The sequence below is a fragment of the Platalea leucorodia genome (genome assembly GCF_965183815.1).
Source record: "Platalea leucorodia genome assembly, chromosome: 1".
Classification (NCBI taxonomy): Eukaryota; Metazoa; Chordata; class Aves; order Pelecaniformes; family Threskiornithidae; genus Platalea; species Platalea leucorodia.
In genome coordinates, this window is record NC_138823.1 from 148057911 (window position 1) to 148084509 (window position 26599).

The 26599-nt window shown below is 39.6% G+C and overlaps 1 protein-coding gene across 2 annotated transcripts in view; it reads right to left on the minus strand.

Annotated features, from left to right (window-relative positions):
- The window catches only part of NEBL (nebulette), a 269145-nt gene that overhangs the window by 184296 nt on the left and 58250 nt on the right, over positions 1-26599 (minus strand). For both annotated transcript variants that reach the window (XM_082307588.1, XM_082307587.1), the window contains exon 3: positions 4516-4600. In XM_082307588.1, the coding sequence (XP_082163714.1) occupies positions 4516-4600 (85 nt within the window). The remainder of the gene's footprint in view (positions 1-4515; positions 4601-26599) is intronic.

Sequence of the window (26599 nt, forward strand, 5' to 3'; positions counted from 1 at the left end):
TTTCAGTTACCCAAGCTGCTGTAAGAGAATTTACAAGAATTTTCTCCCATATGAAAAGGCGCACTGGGAGTTTCCAAATATAGCAGCCTCAGGCTGTGTCACCAGACATTAGGACAAGAAGGCAGTAGGACAACACCCGTGATTTTGTACCAAGTTCCCCAAGACTTACCAGAAAGCAGACTTCCTCAGAAAGTGTTGGAGTATGAGAGCACACCTTAAACATCAGCCCTCCCTTTGATCTGACACTTTGATACCCTTCCTGCCAAGAACTGCTGTAGAACGTCTCTGTTTCTTTCTGCGAGTTCAACTGGAGTTGCTACTTTTGATCTACACAGCATTGCCACAGACAAGAACTAAAGGCCACAGAGCACTTTACACTGTTAGTTGTTAGAGAGATCAGTAGCTAAGGTACATGAAGGCAACTCCCAAGTAAACATAGCTGATAATGAGGGTATCGGTAACTTCTGTAGCCGAGTTCATCTAGGAGAGGCAAGTGCATGTGGAAAGTATCCATTGCGTGCTATGGAGTAAGAGAATGCCCTAACCCCCAATAAAGACAAGACAGGGATTTTTCATCAGACAGGCATAAAGAAAAATCTTGTTCAAGACACTGAATCCCTGTCTATACTCTTTATTTAGAGGATGAAAGACCTTAAAACTCATTTTCCTTCAGTAAGAGGCACACTGAACTGGGGAGTTTTCCAGAATGGGAAATGAAACTTACAGCCTCTGCTAAAATGCACTTGTGTCTCCTTCAAACTACAGAGTTGAATGAATGCCCATGGAAGCAAAAGGCTAAAGGAGGGAAAAGCTCTGAAATTATACTGTATAGAAGGAGAACGTTCTCTGGAAAGCTTTTAAATGTTGCCCTTTGACTTCTTAACAACATAATTTTTCAAGTGTTCTAAAGAGCAATCCATTTTCAATTGACTACTCCAGAAAACAGTATTTTGGGTTTGTTTGTTTTGCTCTTGTCATGTTATGTCGACGTGACAGCCTGGCACCTGATGCTGACCTTAATGGATTCTTGATAGAGGAGCCAGCACTTCAACTTAAAACGCTGTCAATTGCTGCTTAAATGAAAATCAAAACAACAAATTTACAAAAACATGTCTTTTAGCTTATACAATATTTAACGGTGTTTCCTTTACCAATTTCTCCTGCTTTGCTGAGTAAGATAAACAATAGTTCTAAAGCTACGGATTTTGAAAAGATGCTTGGAGTCCTGCAGTTAAACACAGGGTTGTGCCTCTTCAGAACTAAAAGCATTAAAGATGTTTACTTAGAAACTAGAAAGCAGCTATTACTGTAGAAAAGCATTTCTCCTTATGCAGAAGTTAACATAATTTTTTACATTACCTAACACAGAATTTGTTCAATCCCAAATTGTCACTGCATTGGCAGGAGGCTCAAGCAGTTCTGATGAATACTGGAAGGTAGTAATAATGTGATTCTACCCAGCCAAATTTGGTTTCATGTGAAAGGCTTTTCTTGAACCATGTACGCACTTTTTTCTACTGCACAGCACTGAAATCGGATGAGACCTGAATCATGGCAAATTATATATCATGTATTTGTTTCAACTGGGAGTCTTGCAACTTTCTCTGAAAAGACAGGGCGATGGACTAGATGGCCAATAGGGCTGATTCAGGATGGCAATTTCTCTGTCCTTATACTCTTCAAAATATTACAGAAATTATTTAGAATTTACAGGTTTATTTAGTGACAAGACTTAAATTGGATTATGAAGAGTCTCTGGAATCTTTATTTCAGCATTAAAACAATTTACAGGCTAGGCAACTTTAGGCAGTCTTGATGTGAATCAACACCAAGGAAGCAAACAATGACCAAAAACATTATGGCCTTTCTTCCAAGTAGGTAAATTTTTGCCCTTATAATTTAGAACTATATTTGCATCGACTGCAAATCTTTTACTGCCTAATAACTTTGAAAAAAAGACACATTGTACAAATTAAGGGTTTCTCTCCATTTCCAAGTTTTGAGTAGATCCTTATCTAACATTTTATGCCAGTGCATTGTGAACAGTTGTAGGAAGTTTATATATAAGCAAACTCCAAGCTTCTCATTCTTGATACTGCTTATCCAGTCCTAGAATACTAAATCCTCTGTTTACAAATAGAGAACAATACCAAAACAAGTTTCCTTACACTTCCAAAGTGCCATGTCAGCATGTTTCAAGCAGGTTAGGGAAAGCCATTTCTCCTATAGGCTCTAGAAACAGACCACACTCCTTGGGTTAGTCAACTTTAGCCAAGACAGACAACCGATACAGGCGAGTTTGGAACATGTGAGTTGAACTGGAGATGTACCAAGCCCATCATGTATCAGGATAGCACACAGTCATAAACCAGAAATTACTTCAGTCCTTACTACATTAGTCTTAACTCAAACTGATGCCTACCAGTTGACCTCTACACCTCCCTGACAATTCTCAACAGCCCCTAGTCTCTCAGAAGTATTACCACAATAACCATGGAGAAAGTAGACTGCTTTAAGATAAGGTACATTTCCTAAATGAGATTCTGATCTGTCTGGACTTCACACAGGAGAGTTGTCCTCTCCAAACACCCAAACAGGATTCCTCCCATCCATACTTTTCTTAATCAACTTCAAACAAGCTCTCCAGTTAAAGCCTACCTGTCTACAGAAATCAGTCCCATTAAAATCTGTCTTTTGCCAGTACTTTTAAAAGTATGGCTTTGGAGGCTTCCCTGAGGGCCTTTTAGATTAAGGCTCACAATTCACATGAGAGTTAAGGTACAGAATTGTGAGCACTAGGTTTGAAATCTTTGTCTCAGCTTTGATCACCGCAGGCTCCCAAGGCAGGTAATATAGCCGTGAGGAAGTCAGCCAGCTTCTTTTCCACTCTGCCCGTCACCAGAGATGTCACCAAATTAGACTAGTGTAGCTGAATCCTTATAAAGTCCCAGCAGGCAAACTCACCCGTGGTGTAACTGGTATCCTAGGGATAAGCAGACAGAGATAGCCATAGGCAAAGCATACACCTGATTGCTTCAAGTTTTGGCCTCAGGTTTGTATATCTCCATGTGCACATGGGTGCGTGCGCAGATAAACAAGACAATCCAGTGAAAAACTGACAGAAAGAGGAGTAAAATTTTATTATTCTCGTGAATCCCAACATTTTCTATGAAACCACTAAAAAAATAGTGTATTCAAAGTTTATATTCTTCTAAACAGGCCTGTAAAAAGTATAGTTTATAAGTTTCTCTTAACTCTGTGACAGAGTGGTGACTATGGTACACAGAACCACTGAACTACAAGAAAATGAAGAAACTGCACTCTAAAATCCACTGAAGTCAAGAGGAGATGTACATTCCAAACTTTCCTCTTTCCAGATGGCAGAATCTCATCATGAAAGAATTTCTCTAAGTTTTGTAATCAATAACTGCAATGGCAAAGGTAAATAATTTTTAAAATATTATATCATGCTAAATATCTGTGCTAGCATTTCTCTTCAGCACTCCTTTAATTTTACCAATTAACCTACACAGAGGTTCCCAAACAAGAAAGCTCTTGTTGCCTACTGTCTGTTTTCCACTAGAGGTTTTTATTACATTAATTGACAACGATAATTACCAATTTATAATGAGAGATTGCAACTAAATCCAGACTAAAACCACATAGAAAAAAAAAAAAAAAAAAAAACACCTTTCACAAAATAAAATGCAATCGAATATTATCAATTGTCTCACACAGCCAGGCCAACTTCCAGTGTTGCATAAAATTAAACAATAGGAAAGTGATATTGGGGGACAGAGGGGGGTTGTCCAGATATTAAGGAATTAATAGCAGTAAGAACTGTACATTATGGACTAGAGAGTAACAACAGTAAACAAACATCATGTTTCGGCAACATAAGTCTTCATTGCCATTTTCTTTTTCTTTCCCCCTTTTCTTTTTACATTTTAATTTCAATGTACTTCTTATTCACCTACATAAGTTTTGATTGATAGCATACTAATCACAACTGGCTTACAGACTGCTCCATATATGAGTTCACAGAGGACACAACAGATCCATAAACTGATCATTCAGTCAGTTCAGTCTTGATAAGTATTAAAGGCTTCTGAATGTTTGTTAATGACAAATTAATTGTTTGCTAATCACACAGCTATTTTATGATTAAGTTTGATGCAAGCTAACAATGACAGTTTGTCTAAGGCAAAAACCCTCTGAGTTGAGCTACAACATTTCAAACATTAAAAACTACTTAGATACTTCGTATACTGTTGAAAATGAAGGATTTCACTGATGTCAATGGACTTACAATAGAATGAGTGATCTCACAGTAAGTGATATCAGAAATAAAACCCTGAGTGTTGCAGCATTATACCAACCTACAAATATTTTTTACAATTACATTAGAGAGCTACTACGTATCAGTACGAAGAAATACTAATACTACTTCAAAAAACTATAGATAAGTGGACCAACAGTCTAATATTAATGACACAAAAGAAGTATTTGATTTACCTGACTTTGCAATTCACTTTGTTGCTTCAGGCGAAGATTTTCTGGTGTATCAGCCACTGTAGTGAAGGACTGCTTTGGGTAATGTCTAGAAGAAGAAGCATAAAGCCGAACGGTAAATATTTACAGATGCTAGAAAGTCAAATGCATCCCAGCACTCTTTCCTACAGGGTACAAAACTCTTTCATAGTTTACTGGGTTTACCTTGGAAGTATTTACTCTAAAAATACTGTTTCAGTCATGCCTTGCAGAAACAACGTGAACGGGTTCCTGTAATGAGTCTAAATCCCACCCATACATCCTGCCCACTGACTGCGGAGACCAACCAGCCAAAACTTGTTTCCAATAGAGTGAACAAAACTATGTTTAACTGCATTGTCTTGGTATAGTCATGTGCTGAATAAAGACTAAACTAAAATGCCTTAAAATAGAAGTGGTTTACGGAAACTGAAAAGTTACATCAATGAGCACAGCTGGAGTCCCATGATATCTTAAATCCATTAGTGCAGAAACCAGAAGGATCAAGGCAGGTCCATTCCAGGTACAGAAAGGTCAAATGCTTTACTGGTAAATGTGTCAATACGGTGCCGTAATATCCAGTACCAAAGGCTGTAGTGGCTCAGAACTGCAATCTATCAGGCATCTCTTTTCATTTGAAATTTTACACCTTTACAATATGTTCCTACTATTTGCTTTGGCATTTTATAGACAACTTTAATAGTCAAATCCTACTCATTTTCAGAACCATGATTTATTCATTTTCATGGATTTATCCTGCAAGTTTACAGCCAAACAAAAAGCTCTACTATAGGAAAGACCACAAAAAGAGGGAAATAACAAAACTAAACAGGCTATCCCAAAATAGGTGTATTATTATAAGCCAGCAACACTATCAGGAAACTGATTCTTACTAATTACTTTCCAGCATCTTCAGTCTCAAATGAAAATATTCACCTTCCAACCATGTGAGGCACTCGTGCTTTCAGTTACCACTCACAGCTTCCCATGTCTGCCAGCTACCCCATTTGTGCCTCTAACATTTCAGAGGCACAAGAGGACAGGCATAGCATTTTAGACACAACATTTGCAGCATAATCTCTACAGAGAGAGTAAGTGGTAAGTATGTGTCTGAAGACTGAGGCTATGCAGTATTAAACATTTCCGTGTTCAAACTCAAGGCTCTCTCTAGTGTGTTCTTTCAACAACTAGTTCAGTTGCTATAATTCCTCATAAAATTTCTGTGCTTTGTAAAGATGATATATATTTTCATTCAAAACTGCATTTTGTTAGGTTTTATTTTCTGTTTACAGGTTTTATTTCCATGAAGTGTATGGTTTCAGTAAAAAACAGTTCATTTTTATCAAAAAAAAAAAAAGCATCCATAAAAAATTAAGAAGATTTCCATTTTTAGCCAAAAGCTGAATGTCTCCTGTTCAGAAAGGTAGGAGTAATACTTGATGAGAAATGCTGCCTGGATTTCAGACAGTCCACTCTCTGCTATGGGCCTGCTCCCCCCAGTCAGACAACATCTTGCATTGCCAAACATCTACGCAGCAGCACAATGGAGTAGACTGATGCATCAAGAGGCTGTGGAACATCCTCTCATTTATGGTGTCACTACACAGGGAAAACAGAGGAGAAATATGGGACAACCTGGGGACTTCAGGTTGCCAAGGCCTTACTAATAACCACAGAGAAAGAGCAAAGATGCCGCACCTCGGTGGAGGGAAGTTTTTCCTGACAGCAATGTAAGAGCCATCCCAGGTTAGATACCAGCAGACGGAGGAATAATGCCACTGTAAGTTTAAAAGCTTACAGTGAAATACATTCCCACCTGTTATGTTAGCCACTTGTCTAGGATAGCTCATGTCACTGAAAACTAGAAAAGAATATTTCCAGGTATGACACCCTCCAGCCAATTCTTTTGTAGTTACAGCCAAGTCTTCTTTAGTCCCACCTAAGCTGTAGCTTTGGCCACAGAAACCACTGGGAGTGTTGCATACACCTAAGGAGGCTGCTGCCTGTCTTACTCCCTTTTCAAACTAGGCGCTCCCCCACCCCCCTTACAGCCAGACGATGCCTGGCAGCTGAACGGCTTAGCCACAGCTCCAGCAACACACAGGGAGACAGAACTAGTAGAGGACATCAACTGGAACCAGCTCTTGCATGAAGCAGATGGCATCAGCACAATGTAATACCTTGGGACAGGCAGATAACTTCCAGAAGGGCTTCTTTCTTTTTCCTTATTTCACCTTTTCTATCTCACCCTTCCTTCTGTATAGAGGAGAAAGACAAATGCCAGACTGGCCACAAGCAGAGTGATAAGCCCTGTTTGGAAAGCAGCAATGGACAGATGGGGGGAAGGCAACAAGCCACCTCACAGCCAGGGCTTGCCGATATCCAAGGAAGATTGAAGCAATGAACAGTGCATAACGCACACCTTAAAGAATAGCAGCCTTTCAGATAGCAGCCATGAGATATCCATGGATCCATGGATATCTCATGTAGATGACAGAATCCCTGCCCCTAAAAAAAAAAAAATCAACTGCCACACATGCAGTTCAAAAACTATGTTATGCACATGTTTAATGCCAAAAGCATTCCCATAAGCTTTCATAGCACTGCTTTTCACCGTGGTTACATACCACGACCCTGGGACTATGATCACAGCAATCACCTGTACTCACCCCTTTGAACATGGAGAGCACAGAGTGGGAGCCAGCTCAGACGGGTTTTTTGACCTAGTCCCCTTGTGAAACATGTGGACAACACTGAGGCAGGTGTCACAGTCACAGCCCCCGGGGACCCTGTCAGCAGCAGCAGCAGAGAACGTCTCCATAAACCCGGGCTCCCAAATTAAATCTCCTCTCTATTTTGAAGCATAGGAACATACACCTTGTCCCTATCGTACACCAGCTTTTACTTCTGATCATTGGCAAAAGAAATGGCTTCTTCCACAATTAGTATTCAGAAGTTCATAGGTATTTCAACAGTCAGAGCAAACCACTTAAGAACTGATGTATCTAAGATCACTACTTATTTTAGAAGCAGTAGCTCCATACTTCAAGTGAAAAAGGTATGCTTAGCCTTGAACAAGCAGTGCTTTATTATGCTTGAAATCACTATGTAAACTGATTATATCAACGAAAAATATTTACACTTGACCATGGAAGTAATACACATGACAGAAGTGAACCAATACACTTGACAGAAGTGAAAAAAACTGCTGAAATTTAAATCGGCCTTTAAACTGATCATATTAACCATTTATCACAATGTATTACAGTGATTTAAAAAAAGAATCATTTAGCAAAATTAAATTAGCAGAGCATTCTACTATGGGTTGTCATTTTAACTGCAGCTGATTTATGAAACCACCCACACGATACATCAAACCAGAAAGACACGGTTTTAGATACATCCCTTCTAATTTATGGAAATTCTTGCCTCAAAACCATTAAAAAGACTAGTGTTAAATTTAAATCCTATCTTCAGCATTCACATTTGTTTTAAGCTTACTGATAGTATGTCTTCAGGATCATTAAAAATATCAGTATTTAAGATATTCAATTATCTAAAAACTATCTAAGATGCATTATACCATTGGGTACTTTTGACTGAAATAGAAGGCTTGTTAAACCCAAGTGCTAAAATGATCAAATCTGCTTTTTAACTATCAGTTTAAGACTATACCACATTTTGTTACAATGTTCTGAATAAGGATGAGTAACTGGATGGCAACAGCCTTTAATTCAAAAGGCTCACAGTGCTATCATGGTCCCTGGTAATCCATTGCTGGGTTTCCCTTTTGTCCAAGATGATGTCTGAGAAAAAGCAGGGAATTGGTTAAAGAGGTTGATGTCATGTCAGCTATTTAATAGCAATGTCCAAAGGATTTTTTTTGTTTGTTTTAAGTCTTTGTTAGTAGTCTAAGTCTACTTAGCAATATGTCTTACTACGCTAATGCTATTAGGATTAATCCTGTATAAAGACCTATACCAGAAGCTCCAGAACAAATCAGGATACACAGTATGGTGTCTCTGCTGTGGGTTACTGTATTGCCTGCTTCAGCTGCACAGCTTGATTAATAAATTAAATCACAACTCAATCTCTGACTCTTTGTGAGGCAACCCCTTCACTTTTGATATCTAGAAACAATAACAGTAAAACCTCCAAGAACTCAGGAAAGTACCTGAAAGTTTGCTAGCTTTTCCAATGATTAAACACAGAAATTTTCCCAAGTGCTTGTTTAGTTGTAAGGTTTTCATCCACATTTCCACACTTTCCAACAAACAAAAGGAATAAAAATCATGTTCCAAGAGATAATGGGATGAAGATTCAGCTTTCCCCATTTTGAAAAAGGTCAGATTCAAAGCCTGAGACAAATTCAAGCATGTACTGAAATTAACTTTTTCATACCTCATTCTTGCTCATTCTGACTTATCCAACACTCAAGATATGATTAAGAGATTTTTTTGTCTGTGTGTGTGTATTTTCTAACTGTAACATTAACTCTTCCCAGTTACAGCATTACAATCCTTGTCAGAATTACTAGATTTCTGTCAGGTTATCTCTCCCCTAGAATACCTATTCAGTAAATTGCCCACAACATACAATTTGTGATATCTTTTAAGCAGAGAACAGCCACAAAATTATTTCCCTTCTCCTAAGCAGAAGGTCAGCTCCATGAAATCTTTTCATAATACTGATTACCATCACTGGCTGCCACATTAGGCTATATCTGTCCTATCCTAATTTTTGTTTGTAATAACTGTTCCTCTAATTAAAAGCAGCTCTAGAAGATAAGGAGGTCAAAAAGAAACAAAGACTACTCAAGAATACACTTATTTACAGTTGTTGTAATATAGAGCAGAACAAAAAATATGAAAATTAACAAAATTAAACCAATCTTATAAGAATTATGAAAAGCGCATGGACTGCTTTTATAACTAGCACTTCAGTATAGTGTACAGAAGATTTTCAAACTGCAATTAAATAGTCGATAATGATGTAGCAGTTTGGATGCAACCCAAGCTCATAACAACTGATGGACAGGTAGGGAAGCTCCATCTCAGACCTGCAAGGGCGCAATCTCCTAATCGCGATCTGAGCCCACATCCACAAACAGCACTGAATTCAGCACAATAACACGGAGGAGAAACACAGGAGATCTCCAATTAACTCTCTTACAAAAGACATGAGACAAAATAATTTACTCAGGAAAAAGGAGACAAGTTATTAAGTTGTGCTCAGCCAGGGAGTGTTTAAACCAGCAGTTTACCACCAGATTTGAAGAGGCATGGGACTGTTTTCCACCCCTTACCTTGAAACCGTGCCATTCACAGAAACACACAAAATGTGCGACAGCAGAGAAAGAAGCAGCAGGAGGGAAAGCTTGCCCACAGCTGACTTCTTGCTTTGAAATTCTTGCTCAGTTGCACTTTCTGCTCTGAAGCTCTAGGAGGGATTTCTCTGGGTTTTCTGTTTTGTTTTGAACTTTCTGTACAATATATCATATTTGCATGCGATTATAAAGGCATTTGGAGGAGGAATAATGTAACTAGTGGATAGTACAGCTTCGGTACAGGAGAATTCGGGCAATGAAGTGGACAAGGAAGATTTCACAATTCCCCACAAGCGACTCTGAAGATGGCATTCTCTTTGGCTACTGGTACCTACCCTGCTGTAGGAAGAATAGATACTCTGGCTGCAACTAGTTTGCTTTGGAAAATATTTTTCCATTTTTGCCTTCTATTGTTCAAGGGACTTATTTTTTCAGATATTTAATTTGTGCATCTGTGCTTCTTATTTGAAGTTAAAGAGAAAGTTGCTCCCGTATGCCAGCTAAATAAATATAAGTTCCTGTTTACGAGAAAATTCCCCTGGAGAGATGAGTTTGTATTGGTTTGCAGGAGATTTAGCAACCAGTAAGATCCATGAAAAAAAAATGTTATAAGCAAAGATATTCCACCTGCTTGTTGGGGTAAGCCATAAAATCCTTGCTCCTGGAACAAATGAAAGGCCACATATCACACTACATACAACCAGACACATGTCACACATCATTGTGCTACCAGACTTGCACTTGATACCTGTCTACAGAGACCCATATCTGGGGCTCCCTTCAAAAGCTAAGGTTAGGGACCACATTAAATATTCCAACTGTATCTGGCCCCGAGACACAGGTTAGTGCCTTAGCATCCTGTGCTAGAGGCTGAAAAAATGAGCCATTTACTGAAAAACAGCAAAGCAGAAAATGCTGTTTACATGTCAGAGAAAAGAGAGTAAAAATTGAGTAGCCAGTGCTAATATCAAATTTCATTACTCTTACCATTTGAAATTCCATACAGAAATTCTATTGTATCAAAATAGTGGAGTGGTTATCTCTGCAACTGTATGTCATATGATTGAAGAACATCAGAAACCACAGAGACGGGGACTACATGCTAATCTTATAACCACTGGCAGAAGGGGCAGCTATGGAAAACAGGTCTAGATGGAAGATCTGGATACTACAGTAGCTTATTTTAGAATTTAAAAACCTAGTTTATTTTTAAAAAGAAGTAAAATTTTGTAAATTTCCAGCGTTTTCACAGTCTGTATCCAAAAGCATTAACATTCCTCAAGCGGCCAGTACTGGCCAAGTTTTAGGAAAAAAGCGCAGAGGTAACAACACTAAATTACTTTGCACTTGCAATATCAAAGATGACCAAGAAACCTACTCCAAGTACATTTTCAGATATCAGTCAGCAGCTTAATGGGTCATTTGAATTCACGATATTCCCATGCTAATACTTCTATTTCAACCCACTCCCCTGAAAACTGCTGTGGGCAGGGTGAGTGAAGACAGAAGGACAAGTGCCACCAGGCCACCGGCACTGCGTCACGCATGCTCTAGCAGCCAGCACAAGGACCGAGGACTGCTGTCTTCCTGCTTCTTCCCCAAAATTGCTTCAGAATCAAAAAATCTCCCAGCTCTTAGGTGATACTTGTATATTTCCCATTTCTTATATTTTTCTTTTATCTCTCTTTCTCAATTTCGTATTTATTATACATAGGAACGTACGTTGTTAAGGAGACAGGTGAGTCTTGCTTCTTGACAAATTCAGTCCAAAACCTTTTCATTTTGAAGATTTGAAAAAATACAGCAGAAGGGACACAGTTCATAATTAAGAAACTTATCGTATAATAAAAAGAATTGTTATAATACAAATCTCAGCCAAGTGGCATCTGGATTTAGCAAAAAGTTCAAAAAGAGTAAAATCCAAGCACCATGGATGTCAGAAGTAGAACTGCCAGAATTTTCAGCGGAGCCGGGTGATCACCCTTTCAATAATTTACCTATTCCTCAGCTATGGGATGCCAATGCTTGGGGAAAGAAAATGAATCAGTAGCACACTGAGAACTACAGGGTAGCCCAGAGCTGTGCAGGAGCCCATTGGCAGCACACTAATTGGCACTGACAATAGATCAAAAAGCGAGAGCCAGTGCTGGAGAAGGATCCACAAAGGATGCACAGAAAGTTCAGGGAGGCTTGGAAGGCAGAGGCAACTGTGCCAACACAAATCGGTAAACAAAGATCTGACTGCAAAAGCAAAATCTGTCAAAGAGCACAGGCAGGCAGGCAAGAAGGGAGAAGAAGCACACATATCTTACCATTTGCCACTGCTAGACTGCTCCCAGGATATCACCCAGTGAGCTCACCCAGAGCTCACCTGGGTTTACGCATTACCGATACAGAGAAAACCCCATAGATGTTTAAGAAAACTTTGCTTTTAAATATTTTAAAGTGATCACCAGTGGCACAACAAAAGGCTGATGCCTCAATATCTCCAAATTCATTTCTTCCAGATGGTGTGATTATTATTATTTCTTTCAAAATATCCAGGAGACAAAAGTCCATGAATACAAGCAGCAAGAAACAGACTGAAGCTAAGTTTCTCACTAACTCCAATTGCTGATTTACAGCAGCAGATCTAGCAGAGTAAAAAAACACATAGTATGACCCATAGCTGCTATGGCCTATGGTTTTTTTTGTCCTCTTTTAAGAATGTCAGCAAGAGTACACAACGATACACCATAAAAGCAGTATGTTTTGCACAGGTCTAAATGCTTGGTCTGCCTGCTTCAGCATACTCCTGACATGCTACATATATAGATATATATCAAACCTCTACAGTGCAGGTTTGTTCAAGTTCTAGGTTTGACTGGGGTATAATTCATGCATACAGCAGTGGCAAATTTTCTTACAAATTTCCTAAATTTTCCTATTAATTATTCTACCAGCAATGGATCAGTATCTCAAACAGCACGACACTGAATTACACAAGTACTTTCTGAATTCTGCTCTTACTTATGATATGATAAATGTGCACTTCCCCCCTGCCCAATTCTGGAATGTTTTCAAGTAATAAGAACTTTTATGCAAAAAAAAAAAAAAAAAAAAATTACTCATGTAAATGCTTTCTCTGCTTACCACAAGCCAGTACTTCTGTACATGACTAACTCCAGGGGTTCCCATCTTACATATCAAGACTACAAAATCTTGCCGGGTTTAGAGTCAAGAGTTTTGTAGTTTCCTTTCTTCCAAATATTGTTTTTTCATCACCTGATTTCTAATCACAGGTATGTATACATAAATCATTTATGTAAGTCTTCCCCAGGTAATAAAATCGATTTGTATTCAATGAAATGTGTCAAAGACTATATAGGTAATTTATTTAATCATTTCATTACCAAAAGGAACACCATGTTACATTAAATAGCATCTTTACAAGTAATGTAGCTTAACCAACATTATTTCCCTGATGTTCCAATAGCACATCTAGCCTATTCCTATCCTTCATACACAGTAAGGTACTTTTAATAGAAAGTTATCATTACATCCAAGCAGCGTTATACCTCAGCCTGCCACATCTACGATGAACAACTCTTTCTGTGTTTGTATAGCAAGTCAAGCTTTCTGATGACTGATGAAGACACGAAAGACCCCGCCAAGCAGCAGTTTAAGACATGCTAAGGTGACCTCCCTTAAATGTTAATCAAGGAGGATTTCAAACATTTATTCACATTAAATATCATGGCATAACAAAGAAATGGCATAAGATAAAAACTACATTCATCATATGAATATTGGAAAAATACCGTTTCAGTACTGCAATAGCGTATTTACAAAGGAAAATTGTAGGGACAGTAAACACCACAACCCATCTAGTGCAGGATTTTATACAGCCCTATGTGACTGCAAATCCTGACAAGCAGATCGTAAATCAAGCTCAGTTACAGGCTCTACATCTAATTCTTGTCTTCTCTATGGGGAAACGTCTATCCAGTCGGGTAACATTGCCTAAACTCTCATTAGCAGAAATTAAAGCTACTTTGTGAACATCCAACAGTCTTTGCATTCCTGCCTGGAATTAAGAGTCCCACTCAGCCAATGAACATAAAGAAAATGGTTTCACCCTGAATCATTATTTTTTCTATGCATTGTTATTAATGTTATTAATGTTCTCCGCAGCACACCAATGGTTGGCATTCAAGACAAAGTCAAAACACTGTGCTCAAGAAACACTCCAATTTCAGCTGTTCATTTTGTCATGCTGAGGAAACCTTGCCAGTAACCACATCTTATAAACACATACTTAAGACCAGATCAGGCAGCTTTAAAAGCTCCTAGGCAATCGGACGCACTCAGTATGGGGATTTAAAAGCAACATCTAAATGGACATCTAAATGTAAGGCTTTCTGATACTAAGTCCATCCACAAGCAGAAAAGAAGTAAAACGTGAATCTATCCTAATAACATCTTCTCTGCTACCTTTTCAAATGCAAGAAACACAACAGAACTTTCATTCTAAAATTTTTAATGTCAAAAATCTAAGACAATAACATCAGAGATCCAGAAAGAGTGATTATCTACTGCTTACTCTTGTATTATGCCTTCGTCTTCCAAGAAAGATTCGACTGAAACAATATTTGCTACTAAAAACTGAAATTCTCATTCATGCATTGAAAAACTGTTAGGCCATATATCGGTAGATCACAGTTGTAATGAAATTGGAATGCAGCTGTTGCACTCTCCTAAAACTGAAGGAAGAAAACTAGTTATAAGCACAAAACCTGGGAAACTGAATACGGACTAGATTTTCTTCAAGCTCCCAGCTTCCATGTTTTCTACTTCTTAACTCTTCTGTGTAAGCTTACTGGCTTTTAATCTTTATGCTTTTGTTTCTTTTGCAAAGCTATAAAAAGCCAAGCTATATTAGACAATTCATCGGTGCTTCTGAATTCCAAAGTTATCATTCAAAGACATGGCAGATAGGACCAAGCGGACACTAAAAGTCACCTGGAAGACAGAAGAGAAATAAGTGCTAGAAAGACATCATAGGGTTATTCTGACCTCGCAAAAACTACTATTTAGATGGCTATCAAGAGGGTAGGAAATCTAAGACGCCTGAAAGCCACAAGGCATCTGCCAAGTCATTAGACAGTCTACTGAGCTTGAGTCACAACTGACTGATCTCCTCAGGAGCTACGGGTGTCGTCCTGGAGAGCTTAGCCATCTACATTATGCACTACTCCCTTCAGAAGGACTGTTTCTGCAACTAACTATAGAGCAGACCTCATATATTGTAACTTAAGTAATTTGGATGCAATTAAAAAATTGGGGGAAGAGACCAGAAGGGAGATGGAAACAACTCATCTCCAATGTCTTAATATTGCTACCTCTTTAACTGTAATTGCAGTGTGTTAAGCATTTATCCTCTAAAACTGTGCCAACATCAGCAACTTCAAGCTAATTGCAAAAAAAAGTAAATTAAACAGTTATGTTTACATGTGTGCTAGAGGCAAAAAAAGGAAGAACTGGGTTTTTGCCAAGTGGAAAATGACAGAATTAGTAGGGCAGAGACGCCATTTTGCTTTTACATTTCTAACAGGGTTGGCAAATAATAGTGTATCCAAACTCACAGTTGATAAGAAATATTCAGTATTTCCTTTTTTCAGCCTCAAAAATAAAGAACTTGACCTGTTATTAGTACCATTTTTATATTTTATTTATTTAGAAATTAATTCCTCTTTGGAAGGGTTTCCAGTTTTTTTTAGTACAGTACAAGTTTCAAATCAGTTAATACTGCAAAGAAATAACTTGAGAAAGCATGGATTTGTATTTTTACATTAAATACAAAATTTCCAATAATTTCAAAATTTTACTAGTTGCTTGTTCACATATTGTAAATTTTAAGCAGCTATGTTATCTGTACAGCTTTATGAACTCTCTCCTTTAATGCATCCACTTGTATAAAATTAGTATTAGTAGAACAGCAAAAAGTGTTATACCATACAAGCATTTTATAAAATATAGTTTATGCTAGTATAGCATATAAGATTTCATATTACAGCCCATTTACTTTTGCAAAATTATTGGATGATGCATACAGCTTTTGCTTGCAAATGAAGAATACTCTCAGTAAAGCTTGCTTTGGCCTATTGTGCTGAAAGGGTAAGAGAACGTAAAAGCAACCACTGTAATTTTTATTTTAAATCCTTGGCAAAGTCAACATATTATTCAATTAATTTAATACAGTTCTATGCAACACTTCATAGGCCCCTCACGATGACCGACAGTTGTGGCACAAGGATGTCATACTTTACAGAAGATCCGGTCTATAAGTACCAAATTCTAAAGCCTGTGTAATCAGACCAAACCACAGGTATTTTTTTTTTTATTTATCATGAAAAAGCAACAAACAGGTAACATTTTCACTAATACCCTGCAAACACCTCCAGAATTTCTGCATACATTATGCTCCCTGCTCCTCATGCACTGTTAATTATTTTGAGTACAATTAGGTGCAGTTGCCATTGCTAATTAAATGCTCCATCAGTATTGCTACAAAGACTGTACTCTCTCCTTGCTTTCTCTCTTTTCTCCCTGCTTGAAACTATACCACCATGTATCTTCCCATTAAAGTAGAGGTGTTCGTGTCACAGCTCTTAGCATTTTCAATACTTAGGCGAATGAATGAGCTTTAGGTAACTGATAGAGCATGGGCTTTCTCGTCGCTTTCTTGGCCACAGACCCTAAATTCCACCCAAATACTGCTTCAGAGACCAAAGCAACTGCACTGAATGTCATTTGAGGTGACTTCCACAAGTTTCCACAGAGAAAATTACTCAAAGAAGCAGAACTTGGTAACATCTCCCGAGCTTTTCACTCCTTTAGCCTGAAGATCTCACTGTTGACCTGCCTCTCTCAACAACTTCAGACCAAAAGGCAAAGAAACGTTTGCTAACGAATGGCTGCCGATACCCTAACAAATTAATCCTTTAAGATGTAAAATAGTCATAAACAAAGCCATGGTAGTTGAATAACATGTAAGAGGAATGCAAACTATTCCTAAGCTAATTTACAAAGACAGCCTTCCCAGAGCATAAACCAAGTATTTTAACTACAACAAAATGCAGAAGAAAAAGTAATTTCCATGAGCTATGTAAAAATTCAGCCTGTATGAGCAGATGCAATGTCACGCTGTTAGATCAAGTGCAAAAAGGTGAATTATGGGATAGATGCAGAAGAAAGGAAGTCACTGAACTAATCATGAAAAGCAATGTGATATGTATAAGATGAAAGAAAAAGCTCATGCTTCAAATCACACGGCTTAGCCATCAGATAGCATTTACACCACAGGAACACAGAAGAACTCAGACGGTATTCATAATCATGAAAAAATGAAAATGAAATATCTCCTAATTCTCCTCCTTATTCCTAAATGCTGCAGGCCACAAATCTGTCAGATGTCACTGTCTGAGCCCCTTCTACACCTATTTCTACGTTCCCGCAAACCCAGCACCTAGATCCTCTACGGCCAGAGCCCTCAGAGGGCAACTGAATCCCTTCGGAATAAAACTGAATGCGTGTCTTTGAGTAAGAGATAGAGAGAAATTATAGGAAATGCAAAGCAAACTATTTGTAGCTGCTGTATTGAAGTGCTCAGTGACTTGCAGGAAATATGTTCACAGCTGAAGCTTGCACATGAACACCTAAAACTAGTCTCATGGTTGAAAAACTATTATTTGTACTGTAAGGGCATGATCTTTTCCCCACCTTTTTTCCCTGCTAGCACAAAAGAAAGTTAAACCATTAAATTATCATCTTAAGAAGTTAATAAATCAAGGCTGCAAGACCACAGAGACTCCTTTAAACTGACAGAATTTATTTCAGATGGTAAATTATTTTTTGACAAAAATGGGTTTTGTCCTTCTGCTATTTCACTACACTGATAATGACCTTCTCAACAAATTTAGTTCCAATTACACATAGATTATTACTAACAAAACCATTCATAAAAGCAAAAATAAAATACTTATTTTATAAAAATGAAGGAAAAGGCAATCAGGAAATAATTTAAGTATTTATAAGCAACTTTGACTCAATTTCCTTTTTTCAAGGAAAAATTTTTCAATTTTTCAACATCCTGCACCTGGGTCGGGGCAATCCCCAGTATCAGTACAGGCTGGGGGATGAAGGGATTGAGTGCAGCCCAGTCGAGAAGGACCTGGGGGTACTGATAGATGAGCCGGCAATGTGCTCCCGCAGCCCAGAAAGCCAACCATATCCTGGGCTGCATCAAAAGCAGCGTGGCCAGCTGGTTGAGGGAGGTGATTCTGCCCCTCTACTCTGCACTGTTGAGACCCCACCTGGAGTACTGCGTCCAGCTCTGGGGTCCTCAGTACAAGAAGGACATGGACCTGTTGGAGAGTGTCCAGAGGAGGGCCACAAAAATGATCAGAGGGATGGAACACCTCTGCTATGAGGAAAGGCTGAAAGAGCTGGGGTTGTTCAGCCTGGAGAAGAGAAGGCTCTGGAGAGACCTTATTGCAGCCTTTTGATACTTAAGTGGGGCCTACAAGAAAGATGGTGATAGTCTTTTTAGCAAGGTCTGCTGAGACAGGACAAGGGGTAATGGTTTTAAACTAAAAGAGGGTAGATTCAGACTAGATATAAGGAAAAAATTTTTCACGATGAGGGTGGTGAAACACTGGAACAGGTTGCCCAGAGAGGTGGTAGATGCCCCATCCTTGAAAACATTCAAGGCCAGGCTGGATGGGGCTCTGAGTGACCCGATCTAGTTGTAGATGTCCCTGCCAATTGCAGGGCAGATGAACTAGATGACCTTTAAAGGTCCCTTCCATCCCAAAGCATTCTATGATTCTATATGATTCCATGATTCAGCAGAATCACTAACTTTTCTATTGTGAGTTAGATTATTTTTTTTCCTACAGATTTACTGATAAATCTGTGCACCCAGAGAGCCAGCCAACCCTGTCCATAGAAATGAGAAGTATGTTTCCACCAATTTCTTGCAACTTAGTGAGGAAGAAGCCTGAAGCCTCTGAAGCAGTTCAGTGACTAAAATCACCTGAGTGCCAGCCAACTCGCATCAAATCACTGGCAAAGCACATGGCTTCCTCTATAGGCCCTTTGTAATTTACACAAAAAAATATCTTTTCGATTCCAAAAACTCTGTATTTTCTGTATATTTCAGAAACAAAAATACTATTTTGAAGCTTAACAAGCCATAAGCCTTCTGCCAAAACTGAACTGCACTGCAAATGTCTCTTGGCTATACAATTCTATTTCCTTATTTGTGTTGAGATTACTCCTGGGGGCTTCGTATGGATGTTTACACTAAAAGAAGCCTACTACCAGACAGGAGCATAGAGTTCCTTCCACAAACAGCTTTTAACACAAGACCAAATGCACAAAATAAAAACAGTTTTAACATTCAAACTAGAGCATTTCCAAGTGCTTGAAGCATCTCTTAAAGCATCTGCTTAAAACTGCAAAAATTGAGAACACATTCAAAACTTAAAACACATTGCTCAAGTCTGCAGAAGAGCTCAGTTGTGACATGCTCCTTCATCTGTCTGTCCTCCTGCACCAGCACATGTGAGCCTTTGGCTGATGGAGCTCTGTTTGCATTTACATCAAAACCCAGAGACAAAGATTGCCAAGGTGTTTAGCATCATCACGTCTACCCAACTCAAGGTGAGGACGACCTCACTTGAGAAAGCTGAGGCATCTGCGGAGCAGAGCAGTGGCAAAGAAAAGCAAAGGGAAAACCTCTGCACACCACAGACCAAGTTTGCTAAATATGCTATCCAAGTGAAAACTAAAATATCTGGATGACAGTTGCCCACACTCCATACTTGATGAGCATCCATAGTTTCACTGAAATCCAAATGGTGAAAGGCTACGGTGGAGTCCAAAACAAGTACCTGAAAAAAACAATTTTCACAAGCCGTAACTTTTGCGGAATAAAAACATAGATTGGGGAAAAACAAAAACAAAAACAAAAAAACCTCAAAGACATACTGAATTAATCTTGTCTTTGTCAAAGCTGTTAAAAACATACAGGTTGTATATCACTCACCAGTGAAAGACTAAATGTTCTATTTTGATGGGAAGGTGGATATATTACAAAGACTAGGTATAGGGAACGCTGTCAGCAGAGCTGTTTAAAGAACAGAATTTCTGCTCTAACGAGAAATAAAATGGAATAACAGAGCCTAGCTATTGTTGCTGTTCAGAATTTAAAATATATATATTTACGTTTCCCATGCAAATACTTTTGTGTCTTTTAAGTTCTTTTTTTTTCCCCCAAGTCTTGTAATATGTCTTTTAATATGTCTTTTAATGTCTTCTCATGTCTTTTAAGGTTCTTTAATATTTTATAAATGAAGCTGACACTTGGAGCTCAATCTCCAGGGGCTTCTGGCTCAGACACAGTGTCTAGTCTCCTGGTTCCCTACCAGTTTTAAAAAACTGATGAGGTCCTGCCCTGAAAATATAGCCGATTCATGAGCCTAAAAGCATGGGAGCTAGCGCTTTGGCAAAAGATACATTTCTTCAGGTTGCCAGCTATGGATCCAGGCACCTAGACTTTAAGGCTACATCTGTGCTAGTAAATTAAAAAGCATCTAGCAACACTCTCGGGTACTGAGGCTAACTGACATGGAGCAGCCCACACCAATGCTGTTCAACTCTCCTACTGTCCAAAACAGGGTCACCACATCCAAACTGCCTGGGGAGAGCAGAAGTTACCTTGGCCATGGACAGAGCCATACCTAGGAACTGCCTGGGAGAGGGTAACTAGCACAGGCTAAAGCTGTTGTGCCTGGCACCATTTTAGCAATTTAACAGTGTAGTGAACTGAGTTTCATACCAATCTTTAATTTGCTAGTACAGACAAAGCAAAGCAGTCCAAGCTAGAGTTGTTGTACCACTGGACTCCCAGCCTCTCCACTCTCCAGGATGAAACTTCAAGAATAACTTCTGCTCTAACATTTTAACAGCACAAGTTCTTCTGTGTGGCTTTTCTAAACCTTCTTGCCTCTGTTTTTCTAAATCACAGAACCACAGCAGAGTTCAGGCTAGAAGGGACCTCTGAAAATTGTCAAAGCACAGTCAACTAGAGCAGGTTGCTTGGGACTGTGCCCAGTCCTCTTCTGAGTGTCTCCAAGGATGGACACTCCACAACTGCTCTGGGCAAGCCGTGCCAGTGTTCAACCACCCTCACACTGGAAAGTCACCCTCAGTTCATCTTTGTGGCCCTTCGCTTCACTCCAGTATGTCCCAGCACTCCACTCCAGATGTGTCTCACCAGGGCTGAGCAGAGCAGAAAGACCACCTCCCTTGACTTGCTGGCAACGCTCTTCCTAGCGCAGCCCAGGAGGCTGATGGCTGACAGGTTGCTCCTCCCCCGGGGCAGTACTTGACATTTCCTTTTGCTGTGCTTCATGAGGTTCCGTCAGCCCATTTCTCCAGCCCATCGAGGTCCCTCTGGGTGGCAGCACAACCCTCTGGTGTATCGGCCACTCCTCCCACATTTTCTGTCATCTGCAAACTTGCTCAGGGTGCACTCTGTCCCATCACCCAGGTCCTTAATGAGGGCATTAAATAATACTGGACCCAGTATCATCTCCTGGGGTACACCACTAGTGACTGGACACCAACAGGACTTTGTGCCACTGATCACAACCCTCTGAGCCCAGCAGTTCAGCCAGTTTTCAGTCCATCTGAATGTCCATTTATCTAGCCCATACTTCATCACTTTCTCTATGATGATGGTATGGGAGACTTTCAAAAGCCATACTAAAGTTGAGATAAACATGAACACATAGCCACAAACGTGGATTTGAAATCTCTTTATAACACTAATCTTCCTTACTGAATGAAAACAATTAACATTGAAATACTTTACATCAAGATTTCCAAATAAATCCATTTTTTTCTTTTTTTTCTTTCCTTAGGGGCTAACTTTTCCAAGAACCAAGGGAAGGTTCCACCCTCATTGACTGGCATCCTCTTATGGGAATGGTAGACAAATTCCTCTTTCTTCTTAACGTAAAGTTAAGAATAAATTAGTAATTCCCTTCTGTGTAATGCCCGTTTCATCGTCCGTTGCAATTTTTCGAAAACCCCAAATAATCCAGAACTCCATTTGAAGGACAGAATGACTCACTCTCACAGTTTCCATCTGCTTATACAAATGTTTATGGTTTGATTTCACGTGCATGATTAATGATACAATGCACTTAAGAGCTATCAGACTATACAATTTACTCATATAAACAACGGATAAAACGGCAGAGATTACAACAATAATTACATGCTTTTCAGAGACAGCTATAAGTACCTACTCTCCTATTCACAACCCGTGGACTTTCTGAGATGCTGCCACCTTTTTTCTCTTATGCCAGGGTAAAAATTTAATATCGGGTTCAAAACCCTGTCTTTCCATTTGTGGTTTAAATGAGAAAGAAAAAGACACATAAATTTAATATTTAAACAGTCAAGTTTTGTTATGGTTGCTAGTTTCTTGTCACTACGATGCCTCAATGGTAAACTTCCCACTATTGAGAACTCTCATACACAGATCATGTAGTTGTTTTCTCCCCAAAGCCAACAATTGCCAAGTAAGGTAAGTGAGGAAAACACAGCTGCAAATGCTCATAATCAAAGTAAAACCAGTAGTGGGATGAAGGTGAAATCTTCCCAGTGGCCAGCACTGCAGCTGGCCAGGCAAACACAACTCAAACTCTCTTGGTGCCTTTCACTTCTTGTGCCTTTGTTCTGTTATTGGCCTCTTCTCAAATCTCTACCCTTAAAATTCTGCCTATTGCTTCTTGGCGGAAAGTGTTGGGAAGGAAGCAACAAATGAACAAGGACTCTGACATGCCAGAAAAGGGTTCTGTTTCCCAACAATAATTCTTGCAAAAAGGGACAGCAGTACAGCTAAGCATGTGTACAATTCTCTCTATGTGGTGCTGCATACAACGATAGCCTTGCATATGTCCCACCATAGGTTACTCCACCACGAGCCTGATAACAGATGGAGGCAGAAAGAGACATACCACGGTGGCATACTGATCACTACTAGAGAAGAAGGCTCAACCATCTGCCTCCTGCTACTTGCATGACAATGCAAGCTGCGGTTTAAAACACCCTTGTTTTGTTAGATAGCCTTAGCCCTCTGCTCACACCCTGCGTGGGGCAACACAGCTTCTCTTTACACAGGAGGACGCCTGGGGCTGTATTAATGGGAACACAGCTAGCAGATTGAGGGAAGCGATTATCCCCCTCTGCCTAGTGCTCATTAGACCACATCTACAATACTGCATCCAGCACTGGGCTTCCAATACCAGAAAGATCAAAAAACTGGAGTGAGATCAACAAGGGCTACCAAGATGCTCAGGTGGCTGGAGCACTTGCCCTATGAAAACAGGGTACAGGAACAGGGCTTGTTCAGCCTGGGGAAGAGATGGTTCTGAAGGGACCTAACAGCAGCCTTCCAACACTTGCAAGGAGTTGGAGAACTCCTGCATGGAGTATCAAGAAGAAGGAGCCAGGCTTTTCACAGTGGTGTCTTGTGGGAACACAATAGACAATGGGCATAAGTTGAAAAAAGAGAAGTTCAGACTGGATATAAGAAGAAACTCTTCCACCATGAGAACAGTCAAGTAGTTGAAAAGATTACCCAAACAGGTTACACAGGCTCCATCCTTCAACATTTTCAAGACTTGACTGGTCACAGCTGACACTACTTTGAGCAGGACCTCCTGAGGTCCCTTCAGTCTGAATTATCATACGATCCTATAATAGCTTCCATTCACCTTTGTAAGGCTCTGTACAGATATCTTTGAACTGGGGTGGCTCTTATGTTGTGGATAGTGGGGTCCATACCCAGCAGAACTTTAGACCCTTCTGAGTCTTACTTCCCTCTTGAACTAAGTGGAGAAAGTGCACCTGCTAGCACTGTATCCCAGCACACTGAAAAAGTAAATATATATGAGAATAGGAAATGTACTGTGCCTGTGAAGTAGCCTTCAGCAGGGTTTTTGCTGAGTTTCATCAAAGGTGAGCATGCAACAACCAGGCTGAGCACAAAGAACACAGTGCAGAAGTTAGGAGGTGCCAACACCCCAGCTCTCTTGTGACTTCATTTGTGAGGTGAGCAGTGAGAATTTATCCATGTATATAGGTATACATGAAGCACATATATAAGCATGTGCTTCAACCCTCCCAAGTACAGTGAAGTTGAACAAAATAGATTTTGTGTAATGAAAAAGAAGTTCAGTAAATGTGCTACAGAGTACTCATGCATTCATGTGCCAGCTCAGCAGCCCTCAGCAGGAATCCTGTCAGCGCACAGAGACAGGCTGGTAAAAGCTTGGACTGAGGACAGAACAGGGCATATAGGAAAAAAATTACAAGGTCCTTTGCAAAGTAATGGCCATTTTTTCTGTTTTCCCAGTAACTAAGTATTCTCACATGCCACTATTACCCTGACACTGAATAACCTACCCTGTCCTTGTTCGTAGCGTGTTCGTTTCTTACACTGCTGCTGTGTTATACCCATGCACGCACATCTACTACAAAATACTCCACTGAGATCCCCACCAGTCCAAAAGCACTCGAGCCACAATTGCCTTTGAAGGAAGCAAAGATGACCCAGGCTACGAAGCAGCTGGTCCTGATGCACACAAGCAGCTAGGGTTGTCACTGGAAGAGAAAGAAAGTGAACCACTGGGTCAGCAGATGAAAGTGGACTGTCTGCTGTATGTGACCGCAACACAGTCCCAAATAGCTCCAAGAAACACTTCAATGGGAACACAGTATAGCTGCCCATGGCTTTGCATCCCACTAACAGTTGAACTTGGCTCAAGGAAGGGAAGGCTTGTTAAAGCTTCTCACTACAGTCCCCCTTGTAGATTACTGCCTGAGAAAAGACTTCGTGGTACCAAAGTCTGCCAGCCTAAATCATCAGGTATCTGCACGGCACCTTAGTTATTCCTTGTGACGCACACCTAAAGGTGCCAGCAAAGGGCAAAATATTAGAAATAAGCACTAATTCAAAGACTAAGATGGTAACCATTAAAACAATTAGCTATTTAATTGAAAGACTTCTTCAGTTATACTCTGCTTCGAATGTGGATCACAGACCTCTTATAATTAAGAGGAATTTCTCATGACTTTGTATCTATTGACCTCTGCTGAGACAGAAAGAAGTGATGCAGCAGAAATTAAAACAAAGCACCACTTCCAAATTTAAAACCCGTATATGCAGCCAGAACAGCAAAAGCAGAATTATCTCCTGTCTTTGGTCAATGCTGTAACTTTAAGTTCCACCAATTACTTTTCTATTTATTTTTCCTGTGAGTCTGAGAGCATGGACCCCATTAATGGATGCAACTCAGAGATGCACACCCTTGCCAAACGTGACCTAATCCATATTAGCCTTAGTTACAAGTTTCGAGTTAAAGCAGTTTTGTGTTTTCCATTTCCTTTCATTTGAGTTGATCAGTTCAATTTGAGCTTTGCCTGTTTTTGAAAGACAGATTTCACTTAGATTAGAAAATGAACCTTTCACTGAGAGGCAGAACCATCTGAATTGAGAGAGTGCAAGGAAATATGGATGGGGAAAAAGGCTAGCACTATGATAAAGTACACAGCTGTATCTCGGGGGGAGGGGGGGAAGAGGGAGAGGCTGAGGAAAAGGAGGGTCTCAAAAAAGCAGTGTTTCATAACTGAGGGAAGTGGAGGAGAGTGGCTGGAGTACAGGGCACAAACTATTTTCTTTCCCGCCAATGCGCTTTTAACTGACACAGTGACAGAAATAGATGGAAAATGGGTCAACAAAGCTAGAAAACAGAAACTTCATATTGCTATCTCTGTCCAGAAGAAAACAGGACAGGATGGTCTTTCAGAAACACATAACATGAAATGCAAGCAAAGTACAAGCAAGTCTCTTGTGCTTTCTATTATACGATCTGCCCTGAAATGTCAAGAAATCTGAACACGACTATCTATCTCTGTCACTGGGAAAGAGAATGCACTTACAGATCAATGGGAGCCACTCCCTGATTTATGTATCTCATATACCTCGTAATACTTCTCATAAACATCATGAATCCATATGGTGTCCAAGTGTTAGAGTTTGTGTTTGATTTAGCTAAAATGTATTTAAAACAAACAAAACCAGACCCAAGATGTTCCTATGCAATTGGAGGCTTCCCCATCGACTCCTCCTTAGCTAAGCCTCAGGAATGTAGAGTACCCTTTATAATTCAAATGTATTAAATCAGATCTAAAGCACTTCCCATTTAGAAGATAACATAGGAACAAGATGCATTTTATTCAAAGATTCTCAGAAAAATCCTGCATGGAATTGCAAACCTGCTCTATCTGGATTTTTTAGTGACACATACCCTGAGCAAGGTAACCATTCCATGCTCTGTAGAGGCTTTACTACCATTTTTAATTGTCCTTTTTTTAACCACAGTTCACAGCTCTGAGTAAAGAGCTTGACTTCTGCAGGTGGACAACACCAAACCCGCAAAAGCCAGCAGAAGGGAAAGGCAGTGTTATCAGCAGCAGACAAATACTGCTGCCACAGAACTCTAACAGAAAAGAAGAATAACATGGGAAAGAAAATAAAGGAGGCAGGGGCAGCCAGGCCAAGAAAATAATATATATATATATATATACACACACACTCATGCACAGAGTTTTGTAAATATGAAG